Consider the following 21,795-nt stretch of genomic DNA (forward strand, 5'->3'; position numbering starts at 1 on the left):
CCTGCAACAACGTCGACGATGGAGAGTACTTCACAGGTGGAAACCGAGATGCCAACTAATATGAATAATATATTTCCCACGCGGAATGATCTACGTGATAGGCAAACGCATGAACGATTGAAAAATGATTTAATTCAAAATATTTGGAATAAATTTGGTGATGAAGATTAGAAATTTTTCTATATTTATGTTAAATAATTGTTTTTATCTTTAATTGTTGTATTTTTATGTTTAATTAATGTATTTTATGTTTAATTATTGTATTTTATGTTAATTTATGGTATTTATTCATCTAATATATGAAAAATTTATTTCACTAAAAAAACCATTTTTTAATTCCTAAGGATTCTAATTTTGGGATCATCATTGTACATACATTTTTCACAAGAGTCCTTAACTATTCAAAAAAAAAAAAAAAAATTACTAATCTAATCCTAAGGACTCCACAATGGGTATCACCATTGTGGATGCTCTTACACAACTCTGGTACGAGTTCATTTTCACTAATAGGCTAGCGATAATAAACTATACATTGATATTTGTTTAAAACATGTTTCTCAATTTCCTGTTATTTTGAAAAATACTATAGATGTTAGTTGAAAACATTTAAAAGTTGATCTCAACTTCGTGCACATAAGACATCAGCCACGAAACTGGAATTAAGTCAAACCAAAATAAATCATCTCCGGATCAGTTGATGAAACACAATAATCTTCCTTAAGCAAGATCGCCACTACACTAGCACATTCATACATGAACATATAAACCTCCCCATGATATAAATAAACAAACTTGGATCTGTATTTGGTATTGACTTTCCTTCAATAACGTGATTCGAATACGTATACGGAAATTCTGATAATGTATACTATATATTTTAACTAATATATGTCGTTTTAAAAATGGAATGTAACGTATTTATCCGTGAAAATGAATGGATTGCATATGCTCTCATAAAAGTTGAGATACCTATTTGGTTTATTTCAACTTGTCAAACCTTATGCTTATCCAAAGAAATTTGAATAATATTCGAGAAGAATTTAAATAAGTTGCCTTATACCTACTGTATTTGGTTTATTTCAAGTTGTCAAATCCTATGCTTATTCAACGAAATTTGAAATAATATTCGAGAAGAATTTAAATAAGTTGCCTTACTTTTTTTTTAGTATAACTGGAGAACATATTCCTCTATATTTGTGTGGGTCGCACCTCTATGCCTTTTAAATCATCAACTAAGGGACCTAATTGTTTGAAGATATAAAAAATCTACATTGTGTAATTTAATTTAATGTTCTGTTACAGTCCTGTTTTTCTTAGTTGTTGGTTTTAGTGAAATTATAAACTGTTTATTGCAATTTAAATACATAACTAGATCTGGTTTTGTTTGGTTACAACTTTCGTACCACTACTGTATTTGACTTTTCTTAAAAATCAATGTGAACTCAAACCTTACACAACAAATGTTTCCTACGTTACCAAAGACCACAAAAGATTACGTTACCACATAGGCACATATGGTCTTCTTTTTTCGTCATAGATGATTTTATATTTACAACATTGTTATATATATGGAAATGGAAAATAAACACTTCAGCTAAAATAAATCATTTTTTCACCGAAAATGAATGGAGGGAAACGTATGCATATAAACTTCGTATAATAGGAACTGAAAATAAATATGTTCTTAACCAAAGATATTAACTCAAAAATATGTTCTCTAGCTATGCCAATTCATGTTTTGTCTTGCTTTCGTCTACCGAAAACAGTTACAAAGAAGTTTACAGGTGTAGTTACACACTTTTAGTAGAGTAGTAATGGAAATAAAAAAAAGTATGCACTGTTTTTCTGGGATAAATTGTGTAAGAGAAGAAAGGCTGGGTTTTCAAGATCTACAAAATTTTAATATTGTTCTTTTGGTAAAACAATTATGGAAGGTAATAGATAAACCTGAACCTTTATTCGTAAATGCTTTTAAAGAAAAAAATTTTAGGAAATCAGTTCCTTTGTATCCAATTAAGTTTTACTCTCCATCCATAAAATGAGAAGTATAACTTCAGCTCGATCTTTGATTAAAAAAGGGTTAATCAAAAGAGTGAGAAAATTTTCAAGCATTTTTTTATGGAATGATCTATGGATCTCCGCTCCTCGTCCGAGGTCAGCACTACCAAAATCTCATAATCAATTCTTGAACATGTAACTTAAAGTAAAAGATTTAATTAATCCAACTGATCTATCCTAGAATTTGAATTTGCTTAATGCATATATTCACCAGAATGATGTGAGTATTATACGGACTATGGCTTTCAGTTGACATCTAAAACAAGATTCATATGGATTGCATTTTACTGAACATGCGCACTACAAGAAATATCAGCATTAGTAGCATGCCGATAACGCTTCCATAAAGTTTTCGTAGCGTTTTCACTTTTCACAAGCGCTAGGTCTGCTGCAGCTATGGTAAGATCCACTCCTATCGTAGCGTTTTTTCATGAGCTATAATAACTATAGATATTGTTAGGGGTGGGCAAAAAACCGAACCGAACCGAGTCAAACCGAATCAACCGAACCGAAACCGATTCATACCGAACCAAAGCCTATTTCAAACCATTCAGTTGAAGATTTCCCCAACCCAAATGGTTCGGTTCGGTTCTGTTTGACACCGAACCGAACCGAGAAGCCGATGTGTTTTTGTAATTATTTAAATTAAAAATATTAGTAATACCAATATACTAAAATTCTAATACTAAAGCACATATTTTTCACTTTTTATTCATTAACATATATTCTTCTAACCTAATATTTAATATGTAATCATCAAAATATTTGATATAAAATATTTCAATCATTGTAGGCTATTTAATTTTTATGATATAAGAGACATTACTAATGATGTTGGTTTTTTTTAGTTTAGTTAATTTTCTTTTTTTTAATTCTTATATATACTTTTGTGACTTTTTAAAAGTTTTTGTTTCAGTTTTATATTGAATTTAGTTCAAATAATTTATGTTTACATAATTTATGCTGTAAAACATAATTTCTCTTAGAAAAAATAAATTAAGAAGGATCTAATTAAAAAGATCCAAAAAAACAAACGCCACCGAATACAAACCGAACCGAATACAAACCAAACTGAATATAAACCGAACATAAACCGAATCAAACTAATTATGGTTTACTTCAGTTGGAAAAATACTAGAACAAAACTAACCAAACCGAACCAAGAAAATAACCAAAGTGCCCACCCCTAGATATTGTAGCACTAATCTTCGGCTGTACAATAATCGTAAATATCATTTCATATGTGCTATAATGTATTTTTTCAATGCTTTTTCTTTTTCATGGTGCTGTAAAATAATTTATAAGAAACATAAATATAAAGCTATAGTGTTAAAAATAACTAAGTTTATTAAATTAATTAATTAATTAATAATATAATAATATAATTTAAAAATCGCAAATTAATTCATAATTAAAAATTAATTTTATTTATTAATTAGAATCAGTATTCAGTATACAGATAATTAAAGAAAATATTAAACCAAAAACTAATTCAAGACATTAAACCAAAACGTAATTAACCTAAGGTCCTAAACCTAAAACCTAAGCCGCTCCCAGAGCCCCCGCCTCCAGCTTTGTAACCGTAGTCCTCCGCCTCCAGCCTCCAGAGCATCCGCCTCAAGCCTCTGTTCTCTTCTTTAATCCTGAGATCGAGCCATTTTCTGTGCATCTTCCCTAACTTGAATGTAGTTGTCCTCTATCATAAATAACTGCAAGCCAAACACAAGTGTTCAACAATATTCTTTGAAAGACATGGAAATGGTTGGGGAATTGGTATGAGACAAACCTCGAGGTGGCTAGCAACAAAATCCTCCGCATTTTTTAACTAAGAACAGAAAACCAAAACACCACTTCTTGTCCTTCCCTGTTCCTTCTTAGATCTGTAGGGCATCTCCAGCCCCCTCTATTTTTAACTCTAACATAAAATTTAGAGTGAAAATACTCGTACTAATTTTTCACTCTATAATAAAGTGAAAACTAGGTTTACTCCAAATATAATAACTTATTTATTTTTTGTTTATCACTCTATTTTTTACTATCATTGGAGCAAACTCCAACTCTATTATAGAGAGTTACTCTATTTTAGGAAAAAAATAGAGTAAACCATTGGAGATTGTCTTAACCAAAACAAAAATTAATTACAAATAAAAAGGAAGATGAAAAGAAAGAGAGAACAGATGGAAGTGACTTTACCAAGTGTTTGTACATGATTCAGTTGATTAGAATGATGAACTTAGGAATGGGGTGACTAAAGACGTTTTTATTAGAATCAAACAAGAGATTACAAGATTGACGGGAAGTAAGGAGACAAGATCAAAGGTTTAAGCAACAAGATCAAAGAGATGATTAGGAAACCCTAAATCTAGCTGCTTAGTCTGTAAGTTGTCCAAAAGTCCCCTCTTCTTGTCTTCTCCTCCCCTCTTATAGTGCCTTCGTCCTTGATGCCCTAATAGTATTGTACATTGGGCCTTGTTATGAAAGGCCGAGTACACGGGCCTTGGTACTGTTCTCTCTAAGCCGGGTACATTTAATCGGCTTAGTTAATCGGCTAAAAGTACTCTGGGGTCGAGCCGACGTCTTTAGCCGCTAAGCCGACTAAACTCAGTCGAGCTTGTCGGGCTAGGGCCTGTTATTTGATGGGCCTTGTGGAGGGATGTAATCCATCTCCTACAATAAGTCCCCCCCTCAGTTCACTTGTGAGCGGCTTGTCGGTCTCAGTGAATTTGTGGGCCAGGTTCGTTCGTATAACAGATCCTAATGCCGGTGACAGCTCGTTTCGCCAGTATGTGATTTAAGTCGCGCGCTGCATCTAGTCGCTCCAAGCTGCGACTTTCATGATGCGTTGTGTTTTAATCGGGAGGTGAACTTCTCGAACTAAGAGCTCGGGTGGTTTTTTGATGGTTAACTCCGGCAAACCGGTTCGGATCGAAACCGGGGATTGGTTTCGGTTGAATTTCTCGATTGGAACCGGTTCGAGCGAGAAACTGAACCGTCGCGAGTAAGATTTTGGGCATTTAGGCGGCCTTTGAAGCCCATTTAGGCCTTTGTAGACCTAATGATTACGCTTCGGAGAGTGTGCCTTCGTTTTTGCTATAAATAGGCGTCTCTCATTTGCTTTCGTCATTCTTCTCTGCAGACTCAGGTATTCCACTTTCTCTCCCTTCTCTCTACTTTTATTTTCTCTCTCTAGATAAGCCTTCTGTAGCATAGGGTTTTCCACTTAGGATCTAGCTGGTTTAGTCGTCCCCCCGAATAGAAAGGATATGGCTTCAGGGAATCGATTATCGCGTGAAGAAAAAGCAAAAGATATCGCTGCCTCGCCGAGCCCGGCTAGGGATGCGGACGACGGTCCGTTGGAGGAGTTCGACATAATCCATCGTGACGCTCTGCGGGATACGGAAAACATGAGTCTTTCCCAGCGTCTTTTGGTCGCTGAGGCCCACAGGCAATTTCGCGAAGAAGTCGAAGAAAACGCTGAGGATGAGGATGGAGAGGCAAGCGGTTCTGAAGCGCCTAGCCAAGTCGTAAGGCCCAGGAGACGGGCTCAACGGAGGGCTCGTTTCGACCGGTCAGACCGTCTTCCCGCACCAAGGAGTATCCCCTTCGACGAGGTAGACTGCCGCCCTGTGATATACCATCCTGGGGGGATCTTCGAAGAACTACCTTCGCTCCCTCGCGAAGCGTTACGTGACCCGCGAGCTCAATCGTGGGGAAACGTGTTCAGTTCCTTTTCTTCCAACGAGACCGTGAAGAATTTGCTAAGGGAAAATGGTGGCGCCGGAGTCACCTTCCTCATTCCGTCTACCGAGCAGCGCCCATGGTCACCACCAGTTGGTTACCAATGCGTATACGAGTCTTACTTCAAGGATCAGACTAAGCTCTGGTTCCCAATCCCCAGATTGATCACGTCTTACGCGTTTCGTCGGGACATCGCCATTTCTCAACTGCTGAACGGGTCGCTGCGCATAGCCGTCATGTTAATGGTTATGGCAGCGGAGATGGATATTTCGATGAGCGTGAGGGTGTTCGAGGAGCTGACTTTCATGAAGGCGGAGCCAAACAGGATCTTTTCAATAAAGATGCGGGCGAGTTACAATGTTTTGACGGGTCATCCAAACAAGACGCAGGATTGGCAACGAGCATACTTCTACGTCAAGTCCGACGAGCACGCCTTCGAGGAGCCGCCGGGGGACGATTATCGCGTTTTATGGAATCAGCAACTCGGTAGAGATTTGTCTGTTTACTCGTACTCCGATTGATGGTTCTAACGCTTCCCTTTTCTTTTGCAGTTCGTCATCCCAACACGATCGCCTATCCCGAGAAGTTCTTCGAAACCGCCCAACTGATCGCGACGCATAGTCATCTCCGTTGGCCGGATCTTAGTCGGGAGTGGATACGTCGTCAGCAAGCTAGGATTGCTAGAGGTAAAGTTGCTGTTCACCTTAGGGAGATACTTTGAACCTTTTCGTAACTTTCATGTCTGATTTCTTTTTGCTTTTACAGTTGACTGGGAATCGAGACTTCCTTGTGTACTCGGTCCCCGCAAATCACTCCTCTCCTTGTTTACTCGGAAACAACAAAAGCTTCTCAACAAAACCAGAGAGATGGAGGGAATTCCCGACTTGAGTGCCCTGCTGAAAGGGAAGCTTCAAATCCTCTCAACAAAGTCGTCTTCTGCCGGTGCCTCAGAGGTCAGGCCTGTTCCCACAGATGGAGATGTGAACTCTGAGCCGCCAGCTCAGAGTTCTCCGAAGAAGAAGGCCAGTAAGGCCAAGAAAAGGAGTGTTCCTTTGGAGGAGGCACCATCCTCCGCTGATGCCTCTCAAGTCGCGGCTAAAAAGAAGAAGAAGAAAAAGGACAGCAAGAAAAAGGTCTCGTGAGGAGGCTTCTGTTGAGGTTTTGGAGACCTCAACTGCCGCAGGGGATGATGATGCGGGAAGACACGATCCAACCGATTCTACTCGGGGATCGTCTGAAGAACGTCCCAAGAAGAAATCGAAGAAGACGACCGCAGAAGACAATGGGACTCCTGCTCCTGAGATCCCTTCTAAAAGCGGGGGACCGGTTACTGAAACCGGAGATGGCTCACGGGATGAATCTCCGTTGACTAAGGGAGCCCTTTCTCCTTCTGCGAGGAAGAAGAGTGTTAAAAGCGGAGGTTCGCTTCCGCAGAAGGCGGGAAGAGGATTTCCAGATCGCGTAGAGTTCTTATACGACGAGGCGACTCCGTTGGTACTAAATCCGCTTCGATGCGCGTAACTGACCCGTCAGATCCGTGGTGGGACAAAAGAGTTGCCGCCGATCGACGACTTGTACTTCAAGAAGGAGTACAATGATGTAGCTATGGCGAGCAAACGTGTAAACTCGCTTTTCCTTATTTCCCCTTTTCCTTTCTCAAAAATTTTCTAAGTCTTTTATTGCTTTATGCAGAGCGACGAGAGTATGAACTATCTTGTCGAGAAGTACGATAGTACTCTAAAGCAGACGATGATCCAGCTAGGCGCGTCGGAGAAACTTGCGCGAACCCGGCTAGGCGTGATAGTGAGGTTGCGCACGGAGAACAAGAAGGCTAGTGATAAAGAGGCCAAAGAGAAGGAAGTCCTCCGGGTCAAATTCGCAGAGCTAGAAGACAAGTTAAAGTCTGATCGTCTTGCAAAAAAGGATGCTCTACGCGAGAAGGCTCGTTTAGAGCGGTTGGTTGCTTCTCTTGAGAAGGAGAAAACTGAGTTAGAGGGGGAGAGGGATGCCGTCGTTGGAACACTGGTCAAGGAGAGAGAACGCTTGAGGAACTCTAGGATTCAGGAGGTTACTCGCGAAAGAATCAGAGTCCAGACAGCTATGGCAGACAAGTCTACTCGCTGCTTTGGTCGAGTAAAGGGCTATCTAGACCATATTAACGCGTTGAAAAAGGCCAAGAGTTTATATGGGCAAGCTTCAGGAACCAAGAAGTGTCTTGAGATGATAAGAGATAGCGGGACGTAGATCCCGCAGGAAATGATAGACATCTTCTCGGAGCAAGAGAAGTTGCACGAGGCTGAGGTCGCTAAACTTCGCCTCGATCCGTTCTCAGAAGCAGATTTCGCCCTCTCTCCACTCAACCTCCCTTCTCGGTCTGTAAGCGAGGAATTGATGGGGATTCTTGATCCGTACGGGTCGAATGTTGGTCTGATTGGCCATGAATCGGCTTCCCAACTGATTACTTCTCGTGAGGCTGCTGACGACCCGATTGACGAGCCAATGATTGATATTTCTTCTGCTTTGTCAAAGCGCGTCACCGTCCCTGAAGGAACTGCGGTCGAGGAGTGTCCTGACAAGAACGATCCCGAAGTAGGCGGCAGCGCGATTCAAGAGGAAACATGGGACGTAGCCGCTGAAGATCCGGTCTTGGTTTCCTCGTCTGAAGAACGAGAAGACGACGAGGGGGCGATCAAGAAGAGAACATGTCGTCTCTGGCGCTTATCGAAGAAGCGGCTCTGAACCCGTCAGCCCCGGACCCTCCTGCACAGATTGAAGGCCTCAACACTCACGTCGCTGAAGAGACCATCGAGTCGCTTGACCCGGTTGTGTCGAACAAGGATGACCAAGACACGGTCGCTTGATTTTTTTTTCTTGTTGTATTTGTTTTTTGGATGCTATCATTTGTGGTCTTGATAGACCTTGTTGTTGTATGACTTAGACATATATTTATTTTTTGTTTTAATCGGCGAGTTGCTGTATTAAGCGTGCTCTTAAGATCGCGTTTTCTCGTGTTTCCCTATCTGTATTTGCAATTTGTCTAAGTAGTGTTTCAGTTATCTTTACCGTTTCGCGATATACTCGGCTAGAAACGTTAGATTTCTGAACCTTAGCTTTTGCAAATAGATAAAGAAACAAAACCGCCAAAAAGGGTTCGTTCAGGTCTTGTTGTATTTCCGATTTGAGGTCACGTCTAAGCGAGTATTCAAATTTCGAAAACAAGGAACTGAATCTAAGAGTGGAAGGTTCTTTCGTCCGTTTTCTTACGTCCGTTTTCTTAGTGACGATCGAGTAACCGGGTAGCTAGTCCGTTACGCGTTAGTCGAGAAAAGGCGAAGATTCACTCTGTCTGGCCAGTCAATGCTCTTGGGCATAGGTGACTCGCGACCGTATGGTCCTTAAGCTAAGTGTCTGATCAGGACATAGCTATAGACAAAGGAGCGTGAGCGTCCGCGTGTCCTCTGCTGGAGGATTGGGAGCCGTTAGGTACAAAAGTCATTGTTTACTAGATTGAGGTCTAAACAAGGTTTTAACTTTGGTTTTGTATAGCTGGACCTGTTAAGGCTGCCTACATACCTCGGTTGAGGATCAAGCCATTCGTAGTTCGTGTTTTCCCGAGTAAAAGTGGTCGTTGTTAGCGCATTTACTCGGTCGAGTAGAAGTGACCACATGGGTGCATCTACTCGGTTTTTTTTTTTTTTTTTTTGAAAAGCGGGAATATTCCTACGGGTAGAAGCGTCGTAGGTGCATTGAGTTCCATGATCGTGGGACTTCTTCGCCGCGCAATGTTTGGAGTCGGTATACGCCAGGTTTAATGACTTTGATGATTTTGTATGGTCCCTCCCACCTGGCGCCGAGTTTACCGGCGTTGAGCTCCTTAGTGTTCTCAAACACTTTGCGCATGACGAGGTCACCGAGTTCCAGAGGTCGGGCACGGACCTTTTTGTTATAGTAGCTCTCAATCTGATGTTGGTAATTCTGGATGCGCAGCAGAGCTTGATCTCATCGTTCTTCTATCTCATTGAGGGCATCGAGTAGCATCTCCTTGTTGAGCTCGACGTATTAAGGCATTTTGGAACGTCGGAGGCTTGAAACGTTAACTTCAGCAGGAGCCATGGCTTCGACGCCGTAAGCGAGGGAGAAAGGTGTCGATTTAGTCGATCCTCGCGGAGTTGTGCGATGGCTCCATAGGACTCCGTCGAGTTCGTCAGCCTAGTGATCCTTTTTCAGGTCCAGCCCCTTTTTAATGCCATCGATGATGAGTTTGTTGGAGGATTCTGCCTGGCCATTACCTTGCGGGTAACGAGGAGTGGAGGGACTTAGTCGAATGTTCCACTTGCCACAGAACTCCTTAAAGTTGCCAGACATGAACTGCGATCCGTTATCGGTAATGATCTCATAAGGCAGACCGTGGCGGCATATAATGTTTTTCCAGACGAAACCACAGACTTCTTTGTCTGTGACTTGAGCGTATGCTTCAGCTTCGATCCATTTGGTGAAGTAGTCGGTGAGGACAAGGATGAAGCGTCTTTGGCGGGAACAGGGAAGTGGTCCTATGATGTCCATCGCCCATCGCATGAACGGGTATGGAGCGGTGGTTGTTCGCAACATTTCGGTTGGACAATGGATGCTGGGTGCGTGTCGTTGGCACTTGTCGCAGCTTCTCGCGTAAGACTCGCAATCCGCGTTCATTGTTGGCCAGAAGAACCCTAAGCTCTTTACTTTGATTGCTAACGCGCGTCCCCCCGAATAATTTCTGCAAGCGCCTTCATGCGTCTCTGCCATAACCCTTGCTGTCTCGTCGCCATGGATGCATTTTAGGAGCACATTACTCGCAGTCCATCTGTGTAGTTCATCGTCAAGAACGGCGTAATGGGCGCTGCAGGTTTTTAGCCGGCGAGATGCCCATTTTTCTGTTGGGAGTTCCCCCTTCGAAAGGTAGTCGATGAACTCGGTTCTCCAATCTGGGCCAAATCCGTCGTCGTCTGAAGTAGCGGGTTCGACGACCTGGGCGACGAGGGTTTGATCGGTTAGTATATCGATGCTTGGTTTCTCGATACGATGTATCGGGATGGTTCGTTTAACTTGATCACGAAGCTTGCTGCCAAGGGCCGCGAGGGCGTCGGCGTGGACGTTTTCGCCTCTGGGAACTTTGATGAGTTCGAAGAACTCGAACTCTGCTGCCAGGCTTTGCACTATTTTGAGATAGGCGTCCATTCGATCGTTGCGGGCATCGTAGTCGCCACTGAACTGACTGGCGACTAGCTGGGAGTCGCAATAGGTGCTTAGTCGTTTAGCTTTTACGGCTTTTGCTAAGCGGAGTCCGGCGATCAGAGATTCGTACTCTGCTTCGTTGTTTGATGCGGGAAAGCGAAAGCTGAAAGACTGCCTGATTAGCTCTCCGGTCGGGGACTGTAACTGTACTCCGGCACCTGCTCCCTTGTTGGTCGACGATCCATCGACGTGCCGCGTCCAGTTCGAGCTTGGGAGTGTGAGATCTTGCTCCAACTCTGGGGCCAGTTCGACCAAAAAGTCCGCAAGGACCTGGGATTTCGCTGCTGTGCGGTTCTTGTAGGTGATATCGAGCTCGCCGAGTTCGATGGCCCACTTTGTGAGTCTGTCGGATCTGTTGGTGTTTTGGAGTATCGTTCGGAGAGGCTGATCAGTCAGTACCTCCACTGAATGCGACTGGAAATACGGTCGAAGTTTTCTGCTGCTTCGACGACTGCTAAAGACATCTTCTCCAGAGTTGGGTATCGCATCTCTGGCCCGGTCATGCGTCGGCTCGTGTAGAAGATGGGCTTTTGTTCGCCGCGGTCTTCCTTTATCAGAACGCTGCTGACTGCAGCTTGTGATACGGCGACGTAGAGAGATAGAACATCACCGACGTCCGGCTTAGCGAGTACTAGAGGTGTTGTCAAATACTGCTTGAGTTGAGTAAATGCCTCCTCGCACTTCTCATCCCAAATGAATTTCTTGTTTCCTCGCAAGAGATCGTAGAAGGGCAGGCACTTGTTGGTGGATCTAGAGATGAAACGATTTAGAGCGGCTATCCTGCCCGTGAGCCGCTGTACTTCTCTACTGTTTTTCGGACTCGAGAGGTTCAGGACCGTGGATATTTGCTTCGGGTTCGCCTCAATTCCTCGCTGCGTGACAATGTAACCGAGGAACTCGCCTGAAGAGACTCCGAACGTGCACTTTGCTGGGTTCAGTTTCATGCCGTATTTGTTGAGAGTTTCGAAGCATTCTTGTAGATGGCGGAGGTGATCAGTGGCGTGGAGCGACTTAACGAGCATGTCGTCGATGTACACTTCCATGGTGATACCCAGCTTATCTGCGAACATCTTGTTCACAAGCCGTTGGTAGGTTGCTCCAGCGTTCTTCAAACCGAACGGCATGACCTTATAGCAGTAGGTTCCTCTATCTGTGATGAAGGCCGTCTTCTCGCGAACATCCGGGTGCATCATTATTTGATTGTATCCAGAAAAGGCATCCATGAAGATCAGCATCTCGTTTCCGGCTGTGGACTCGACTAGACGGTCGATGTTGGGAAGAGGGTAGCTATCCTTGGGGCAGGCTTTATTCAAATCGGTGAAGTCGACGCAGTCGCGCCACTTGCCATTTTTCTTTTTGATGACTACTGGATTCGCCAGCCATTCGGGGTAGCGGACCTCGGCAATCGAGCCCGCACCGAGTAGCCTATCAACTTCTTCGTTTACGGCCTTCGACCTGTCGGGGCCGAGCTTACGTCGCTTCTGGCGGATAGGTTTGAACGTTGGGTCGACGTTTAGCGCGTGAGTCGTTATAGTCGGGTCAATACCTTTCATGTCTGCCATAGACCAAGCGAATGTGGACACGTTCTTCCTGAGGAATTCCAGGACTGACTGCTGCATTTCCTCAGAAAGATATGCACCAACCCTTACAGTTCGACTTTGATCGGTGTCGTCTATAGGTAGCTCGAGGACCTCGCTTTCCTGGGAACAGACTTTTGAGGTTGGGGGAGACACAAAATTAACTGGTAAAGACGACCGTTGAAGTTTGACTGTGGCGACTAGGAGATCTCTAGCGGCCTTTTGATCCCCTCGCAACGTTTTTATCCTTCCGTCCGTACCAGGGAACTTGAAACACTGGTGGTAGGTGGATGGAACGGCTTGCATCGAGTGTAGCCAAGGGGTGCCGAGTATAGCGTGATACAGAGCTTTTGTGCTTACAACGGCAAACTTAACCATTCGAGTAACGCCGCACGCACGTACCGGGAGGTGGATCGTTCCCAAGATAGTTTCGGAGGAACCATTGAACCCGGTTAACGTTCTGGAGGATGCTTTTATGTCGTCAAGGTCGACTCCCATCTTCTGCAGAGTCCCTCGGAAGATGAGGTCGACGGAACTTTCGGTATCAATGAGGATCTTGGTGACATCATACTCTCCAATTCCAAGGACGACGAGAAGAGGATCATTATGGGGAGCGTGGACTCCTTCAGCGTCATCTGGTGAGAAGGTTACGGGAGGATGAGTTGTCGTTTTAGTCGGCCACTTTTGGGAAGTCGCGACTTGTCGACGATAGTCTTTTACAGAACGGACAGAGTCTCCGCTAGGAGGGGAGCCACCCATAATGACATTTAACGACTGTCCCGTCTGTACTCGCTTAGAGTCTAATAAAGTGCGGAGGTCTGCGGATATGCTGGTATCATGCGCTGGAGGTTGAGAATGACCTTTAGCTCGCTCCAACTATCGTCGCAAGTCCGTTGGCTTTGAACGGTTGAGCTGTATGCGAAGGTCGCATACGCCAGCGTTGAGTTTATCTCGGAGGTCGCTAGTTGGCCCTTTGTTGCTGTTAGCGCCGCTTGTCGAGATACGTCGAGACTTCCGTGTGTCCAGCATCGTCCGGAGATCGATGTGCTTGGGACTGTTATCATTCTCGGACTCGAACTTCCGTTTCAGGACATCTCTCAGATCTCCGAGTACAGGCGCATCTTCGTAATCGTCGTCAGACGACAAAGATTGCTGAGAGAGTATAACCTCGATGCGTCTGCGGTTAGCTGAATGCTCTTCGTCGGCTGAGGAGTCTCCCTCACCGTTATCCTTCGGGGTTTCTTCCTCGTCGTCTCGTCGTTGAACGTCGTTTTGTCGGCCTTTGCCGGTGGCTTTGCGCTGGGCTCTTCTTTCCTTGTTCTTGCTCCAGCTCTTGCCGTTCTTTGGTTTAGGTTTCAAAGGTTCAAACTTAAATTCGCCGCTCGCAAGGGACGAGAGATAATGAGCGTAGAGTGATTTGCATTCTGTGGTATCATGTCCCTTGACGTCGTGATATTTGCAATGCTTGGTGAGATCGACGGTCCTGGAAGGCCCCGCTGCTGACCCGGCTCCCGCTGTAGGTTGGGTGGTTCAAACGGTATCGACTGGTTTGTCGGGCAACTCAAGTTCTCTTACCCACTTGTTCCACCCTTCTCCGCGAACTACGAGAGTAGAGATCGGCGCGTTATTCTCATTGACGACATACATGTATCCGTCTTTGCGTCTATTTTTGTCGTGCGGAGCGTGCTGGCGCGGTTCTTGTCACGTATTTGCGTTTTTAGCCGCTGGAGCCTTGGGCGTGCTCATCTTTCTGAGAATTGCATTGGTGTCTTCTTCCATTCGGATGAAGTTATCGGAGCGCGCGATAGCGTCTTGGAGCGACGTAGTCGGGTTCTGATATAGGTCTTCTCGGAACTTAGAGTGAACCCATAAGGTATTGCGCAGAGCGTCGATGGCGATCCCATCAGGGATTTCAATCTTTGAAACCACGGCTTTGAATTTCTCCATGTACTCACGCAGGCTCTGGTCTTTCTTCTGATTGAGGTTCCATAAGCTGGAGGCGGTGGCGCTGCGCTTTGTGAACATGATGTATGTCTTGAGAAAGGCTGCTGATAAGTCGCGGAAACATCCGATCGAGTTCTCCTCCAACTGGGAGAACCAATTCAGGGTTTGCTCGTGGAAAGTCTCAACGAACAGTTGGCAGTAACCTGCATCCCTTTCATCGTCAGGGAGTTGAGCTCGCGCCATCGCGATATTGAAGGCTGTCATATGTTCTACCGGGTCTCCGCCGGGCTTATACTCAGGTAGGTGCAGCTTCTCTATCTTTCCGAGTTGCACGCTAGTTAGCGCGCGAGTAAAAGGAGTACGCGAAGTTACGGCGAGTACACTCTCGATTTGTGGAGCCGCGCTGGTTACTTGATGGATCTTCTCGCTCATCTGTTGAAGGCTGAGTTTGAGCGCTGTGATCTCGTGTATTGTGGCGAGATCTGAACCTGCTGGGGGAGCGTCTGCGAGAAGGGTTTCGTTAGGCTCCGAGTCATCGGAGATGTGGTCGACTCCGGTTGCCGTAGGGTTTGTGTTGAAGAGACGGCGGCGTATTTGCTGGGGACGGCTCGTCTGTCCATCGGGAGCTGTGAGCGCCGCGACCAACGCAGCGAGTTAGTCGTTAGTTGTCTTTTGGACTTCGTCTTGGCGAGCGAGTCGAGCCATGACGGAGCTCATGAAATCTGAGGTGATGGGCTGCGCGGCCGCAGGTGTGGGTGTCGGTTCCACGCCCGGAGCGCCGAAGGCGGCGTCGTCTTGAGCCATGTAGATCTAGAACGTTGCTTTAGTCAGCCCCACGGTGGACGCCAATTGTTTGTACAGAATTCAGTTGATTAGAATGATGAACTTAGGAATGGGGTGACTAAAGACGTTTTTATTAGAATCAAACAAGAGGTTACAAGATTGACGGGAAGTAAGGAGACAAGATCAAAGGTTTAAGCAACAGGATCAAAGAGATGATTAGGAAACCCTAAATCTAGCTGCTTAGTCTGTAAGTTGTCCAAAAGTCCCCTCTTCTTGTCTTCTCCTCCCCTCTTATAGTGTCTTCATCCTTGATGCCCTAATAGTGTCGTCCTTTGAGCCTTGTTATGAAAGGCCGAGTACACGGGCCTTGGTACTGTTCTCTCTAAGCCGGGTACATTTAATCGGCTTAGTTAATCGGCTAAAAGTACTCTGGGATCGAGCCGACGTCTTTAGCCGCTAAGCTGACTAAACTCAGTCGAGCTTGCCGGGCTAGGGCCTGTTATTTGATGGGCCTTGTGGAGAGATGTAATCCATCTCCTACACCAAGCTATGGTGGTGACGACGCGAGCTATTGCTGTAAAGACGACAGACTGTGGTGGAGACGAAGACGAGGTCTGGTTGTGACAAAGGTTTAGTGGTGATGAAGAAATAGACTAGAAAGACAAGATCTGTGAGATTAGGAAGCATGAGATTAACGAAGAAAAAAAAAAGTAAAAGCGAAAGAGAAGAGAAAGGGACGGAAAGAAATACAAGAGAAGATATTAGGGAGACAAGATCTTGTCTATTAGATTTAGGTTAATCAACGGTTGTGGTTAAAAATGCCTGATCCTTGCCTTTGAGATTTATTTGTTAGTTTTTTTGTGTCTATGAATTGCATTAACTTGAACTGAAGTAAGCTTAGGAATCTAGAACAAAGCCCCAAAGAGATACGGGAGACACACGGCCGGCAAAGACACCTTTCCAAAGCCATGAAACTAAACAAGAGAAATAAAGAAACTACAACAATATAGGCAGCAATTTTCATTTAAGAAAATCAATCTTTCCATCAACACTGGTGATAGGAGCACGGCAAACCAACATTGAAGGAAAGGAGATAGCAAACCCCAACATAAGTGTCAAAAACACCAGATAAAGCACCCCTGGATAAAGGATAAGGTGATCCCTTGCTTAACCCTCGTCCCAAAGTAATCAGAGATTCGCCGAAGCCATAAGTTCAATACACCATTCTACAACAACTGTTGGAGACAACCACTTAACAAACCCAAACACTGGAGAGAGCATGACACCTCAAAAAAAAAACTACAAACACCACCTCATAACCGGCAAGCGCAAAGAAGTAACCAGAACATGAACAACGCTCTATAGCACCAAGAAGAAACCAGAATCGTAGGAAGAAACAAAGCTAATATTGGAGCCACAAAGGAGACGACTCCATTCCTACAGTTTCATAAAGAAACACACCCGACAGGAATCTGAACTTAAGATTGGCAGGTCTCATCCGCCAAACCCTCAAGAAAGAAAAAACTTTTGAAGATGAGGAAAATTTCACGAAGTAGATCCGTAGAAGCAAAGGCAGAACAACAAAGAGAGCCTTCTCCGGCGGCGGCAGAAAGCCTAGCCACCGGAGAGGCGGAGATCTTCGGTCACAAATTTTTACGGCGGTGATAAAGTTGAGAGAATATTAGGGCAAACTTGAAGTAGATCATTTTGTCCGTTTGTTTTGACCAATCAAATTTTTATAATTACTTTTCTATTTTTGTTTTAATACTCAAAGTATTAATGGTAGAATTGTAATGCACATAGATTATTTTGAGACAAGATTCAAAGATTTAGATTTCACAATTTCTATTTTGAAAATTTTAATTTTATATTTGAATTTTAAATTTTTAAAATTTAAACTTTGTTATTAATGTTTGGGGTATATGAACTGGAATTATGGGTTATGAAAATAGAGTTTAGCCTATAGAATTATGGTTTTGAATATTTGAATTAAGTATATTGTTTTAGATTAGATATAAACTTTAAAGTTTAGGTTTTATGGTTTGAGACTTTGAGGTGTAAAGTTTAAGTTTGGAGTATGGTTTCGAAGTTTGTGAGTTTAAGATTTGAGAGTGAATTGTGAATTGATTAAATTTAGGGTTTGGAATATAGTGTTTTGTGATTACATTTAAGATTTAATATTACACTTTAAGATTACATTTAAAATTTCAAGTTAAATAATAAAAAGATTAGAGTTTACATTTTCTTAGTTACAGATTAGGGTATATGATTAATTTGAGGTATGATATATAGAGGTTTATATTTTAGGGTTTGAGGTTTTGATTTAGTATTTCATTTATTTACTTTTTAAATATATAGGAATTTGAATTTAAACTTAAGATTTGAGACTCAAAAAAAAAATTATTATAATATAGAGTTTGGAGTTTGGATTTATAATATAGAGTTTGGAGTTTAGAATGTTGGTTTATATCAATTTATAAATGATGTTATTATTTTCATTATTGAAATAACTGATTTAAATTATTTTTATTATTTATTAATAAAAAAATAAAATGGGTTGGGTAATTATACCCTTAATAATTAATTAAATTATGATTGCTATTTTTACATATCTGGCGTTATATTTAAATCAGTATATTAACGTATATCAGTAAATAAATAAATAAATTAAAATATATTTTCATTAACCATTTTATTTTTCTTATCACAAGCCTTGCTCAAGAGGCCGATGAAGCATATGTAATGCTTTGTTCATGATACCAATTGATAGTTTAAGGGAGCTTCAGATTTTTAGGCTGGTATTGTCAGGCCCTGGGTATTGTTATCCTTGTTGCCATAGTGAAATCTGCATAAAAACCATGACCAAAGAGCTCTACCAACAGTGAAAACAGCAAGCAGCAGTCTATCTCTATATATAGCCTTAAGCATTGCTTTGTATCAGAGCTCATTTTCTCCTTCTGACCATCCAAGCATTTGCCACAACGCCATATCTGTTCTGCAATAAGAAGAAACCCATCAAACTTCAGTGTCAACAAAATAAAACAAGCTCAAAACTCGCTTGTTTCCTTTCCCATTCTCTATTGTTGTTTCACTAACTCAATTGAATATTCTACTAGTACAGATAGATCACTTACGAAAGAGTACGTTAAATAGAGAGTTAAGAATGAACAACAACACACATAAAGAAAACTAAGAAATCCAAACTCAAGAAGAATCACGCAAAGTCTCATCAGATCATAGAAAGACCAAATAAGAGCTCACCACACACAGTTATCAAACTGCAGTTTCAATAACAGTGACAGCACAATGCGATTGAGACACAAGACAAGCTCAGTTCTTAACTAGTAGTTCAAGATGTTTTCTTCATAGATATTATATAGTAAGATAGTAAGAAAAGCCGACACAAGGCTAGGGACCAAATTAAAGTTCTCTCAGCTTTACGCAAACGAACAAAATAAAAGCATACTAGTAGAGTCTACAAGATGATCACCGAACGTACAAGTACAACCACACATCATCAACTCAACAAACCCCACAAATCTCGAGACTCTGATACAGAATTACCCCTAGCGAGAATCTAAATTCAATCGTGCTTTTAACAAGTTAAGAGAGTGCCTTAGATTGGCTGTGACAGAGCTCGAATGTGATGAAACAGTCAAAAACCAAAACCAGTCATGACAAAGAAGACACCACAAACAAACAAAGATGAACTTGTAGAAGAGACTTAGACCTCCCCAAAGCCGATGAACAAACTATCAAGCTGCTCCTCAGTGACCTAAACCCAAAAAAAATTAAGATAGCATAAGTCTGTGGAAGTGAACCATTGAAGAAAGGTGGAAGCTTTTTACAAACCTGTTGGTCAATATCAGACAGTTCTTCTAATGATGTCTTCACGCTGAGCCATACTTGTCCGAGGATTCATCTTCTGTTTCTTAGAGATTGTTGTTTAGCAGATCTAGGTCGACGACGAAATCCAGCGGCTTGACGGATTAGGGTTCTGAGTTTTGACTTTGAACAAGGCCAATCCATATGTGTTTCTTCAAGTAAACAATGAAGAAGAAGAAGATAGAGATAATGATTTTTCTTCTTCTTTGTAAAACGGAAATGTTTTGGAAAACAAAAAACCATTTCTACCAAAACTCAGTTTTTGGGTGCCAATAGCCCCGTTCAGATATAAGAGCGTTTCTTAGTTCAAAAGTGTAATGTGAAATTTTGCTTCCAAAATGACATTCTAGCTACGAACCTGATTTTGCTTTCAGCTTAATGAAATTCTTTCCTAGCGTGAATTTAATGCTATAATAGAATTATAATCCAATTTTGGCATTTTTAGTAGTAGTTGATAAATTCGTGCTATAGCCAACTACTATCAATATTCATATTTCTTGTAATAATGGTAGATATATCGTTAAATCAGGACATTATGTGGAAAAACTTTATTCTGATTTAGGATCTCAGCAAGGATATTTTTGGTCTAGATACAAAATTTTTGTTAGCCTATTCACGGAGATTTTGTTTGGAAGATCATCTCAGGTAGCTTACGAGTTACAAAAAATATACAATTTCGTGGTATCGAATGTGACATGCAATATCACATATATGAAACTAAAAAAGAATCAATTAATGATATTCTCGTTAAATGTCTTCCAGCACTTCAGATTTGAACGATTTCAAATATTTTATCTCATCCACAAATTTTTCCTAGTCCATCAGTGTTTTACCAATATAGATTATCTATTTTGGAGACCACCTAAAGAACCAGACTTAAGCTATTTTCCATGAATATTGTGGTATATTTGGAAAAATCGTAATGATAAGATTTTTAAAAATAAAAACCAAAGATCCACATGATATTCTAAGAAAGGCATAGATTGAAGGTGCTTTATGGGCTGAACCTCAAATTAAAGAACCCTCAACTCAGTCTTTTCGGAATTGCCTGGGAATCAAATTTTAAATGGCACCAATTGGTATTACATTGATGAAGCATAGAAAGAACAAGATATTTTTACAGGACAAGGTTGTTTTATAGGAAGGAATGATCTACTAACACTATGATTGAAGCCATGAACATACGCATGAGTCTGTCACCTTTACATGCTGAATGTGAAGCGTTCATTTGGGCAATGAAGTATATGAAGACCCTTCATATCTCAGAGGTGGTGTTCGCAACTGACTGTTCTCAACTGGTGAAGATGGCATCTCCTTATACAAAGTGGCCGACGTTTTCTACACATATGGACGAATTCTTGCGATGTAAGGAATTTTTTTCAGACTTTCTCTATCCAACATACCCTAAGGGGAAAAACAAAATGATGGATAAGCTGGCACGTGGTGCTCGAAAGATTCCTTCTGCTATGGTTTATGTTGATTCAGTTCCTCCGAAATGGCTAACGGATTTGGAATCTTCTTAGGTTGACTAGCCTTTTGTTGTAAAAAAAAACTCAAAAATTAAAAATTGGAGTTGCATGTTACGATTCTCCACTGTTGTTTGTTTCATCTTGGTCTTTTTCCATTTAAGTTTCCACCACATGAAGAGGTGGTAGCAAATCTTGCACGAGCTCTAGTATTCCATCTATATCGATCCCCCGTTCTTTGGGCTCCGCAATGATCTACAATAAGTAACAATCAGCAAAGGTTAAAACACTATGAAACCCGTAAGAGAGAATAAAAACATATGTAACGTTAGATATGATGACGAGATTTGGTAAAGAAGATAGTAAGAACAAGAAAAAGAAACCACATACCGGATCCAGTAAGGCTTTGAAATCTACAGATGGCCGGATATTGATTATATTGAGAATCTCAACTTTTGTGAGTTTAAAATCTTTGCACTTGTTAGAGAATGTTGTAACGCTCTCTAGTGTTTGAGTGGAAGCAACAGTCTCATTCAAATAATCACATACCTGAAAGAACATTTGACTTGCAAACAAAAAATAGTCTTTAGCTCCTTCATTAAATCCATTTTAAGGTTAAAGTCAAAATAGACCTTGTATTCTGATCTAGCAACTGCAGCTATAACTCTTGTAGTGTCCTTTGATGCACGTTTTGAATTTATTAAGTCAAGCACTTCGAAATTTGTTAGCACATCTGTGTTTGCCTTCACTCTGCAAACATCCACATCTAATTTTGATTTAGAAAGAAGTAAAACATAATTGAAGATGGATCAGAAGATATATACATTATGTTTTTCATCTCTAAGGTTGAGCGTTTTGTTTTTCTGATGATGATCGAGAAAGCTCTACGAAATGTCGTTCTGGTCGTGTTTGCTTGTTAGCGAAAGAAAAAGTGCTCCCTCTAACCCTAACACTGATTTTAGTGAAGGAGACAAAAACCTTCTGATGCGTCCGTTGAGTCCCGCGGTATTTATGACATAATAATATCTTTTGCTTCAGGTCCAAACTCTTTAGATTTCACCAGTCCAAGCCCA

At 42.0% G+C, this 21,795-nt stretch overlaps 2 protein-coding genes and 1 long non-coding RNA gene across 3 annotated transcripts; 1 reads left to right on the forward strand and 2 right to left on the reverse strand.

Moving 5' to 3' along the window:
- Positions 1 to 3,465: 3,465 nt before the first annotated feature.
- LOC125610121 lies at positions 3,466 to 4,058 on the reverse strand. Its single transcript, XR_007340139.1, has 2 exons — positions 3,845 to 4,058; positions 3,466 to 3,767 (listed from the first exon to the last, which is right to left on the reverse strand). It is a non-coding gene; the product is annotated as an uncharacterized LOC125610121 (long non-coding RNA).
- Positions 4,059 to 5,321: 1,263 nt separating this feature from the next.
- LOC125609976 (meiosis-specific protein ASY2-like) lies at positions 5,322 to 8,040 on the forward strand. Its single transcript, XM_048781611.1, has 5 exons — positions 5,322 to 6,282; positions 6,348 to 6,482; positions 6,562 to 6,918; positions 6,980 to 7,290; positions 7,489 to 8,040. Exons 1-5 carry the CDS (start codon positions 5,322 to 5,324, stop codon positions 8,038 to 8,040), a joined length of 2,316 nt encoding a protein of 771 aa, XP_048637568.1.
- A 5,480-nt stretch (positions 8,041 to 13,520) lies between these two features.
- LOC125609977 lies at positions 13,521 to 15,392 on the reverse strand. Its single transcript, XM_048781612.1, has 4 exons — positions 15,267 to 15,392; positions 14,350 to 15,200; positions 14,220 to 14,245; positions 13,521 to 14,158 (listed from the first exon to the last, which is right to left on the reverse strand). The coding sequence occupies exons 1-4, from the start codon at positions 15,390 to 15,392 to the stop codon at positions 13,521 to 13,523; spliced, it is 1,641 nt and encodes a 546-aa protein (XP_048637569.1).
- Between the last annotated feature and the right edge of the window lie 6,403 nt (positions 15,393 to 21,795).

Source organism: Brassica napus, chromosome A6 (assembly GCF_020379485.1).
Source record: "Brassica napus cultivar Da-Ae chromosome A6, Da-Ae, whole genome shotgun sequence".
In the NCBI taxonomy this organism is placed as follows: Eukaryota; Viridiplantae; Streptophyta; class Magnoliopsida; order Brassicales; family Brassicaceae; genus Brassica; species Brassica napus.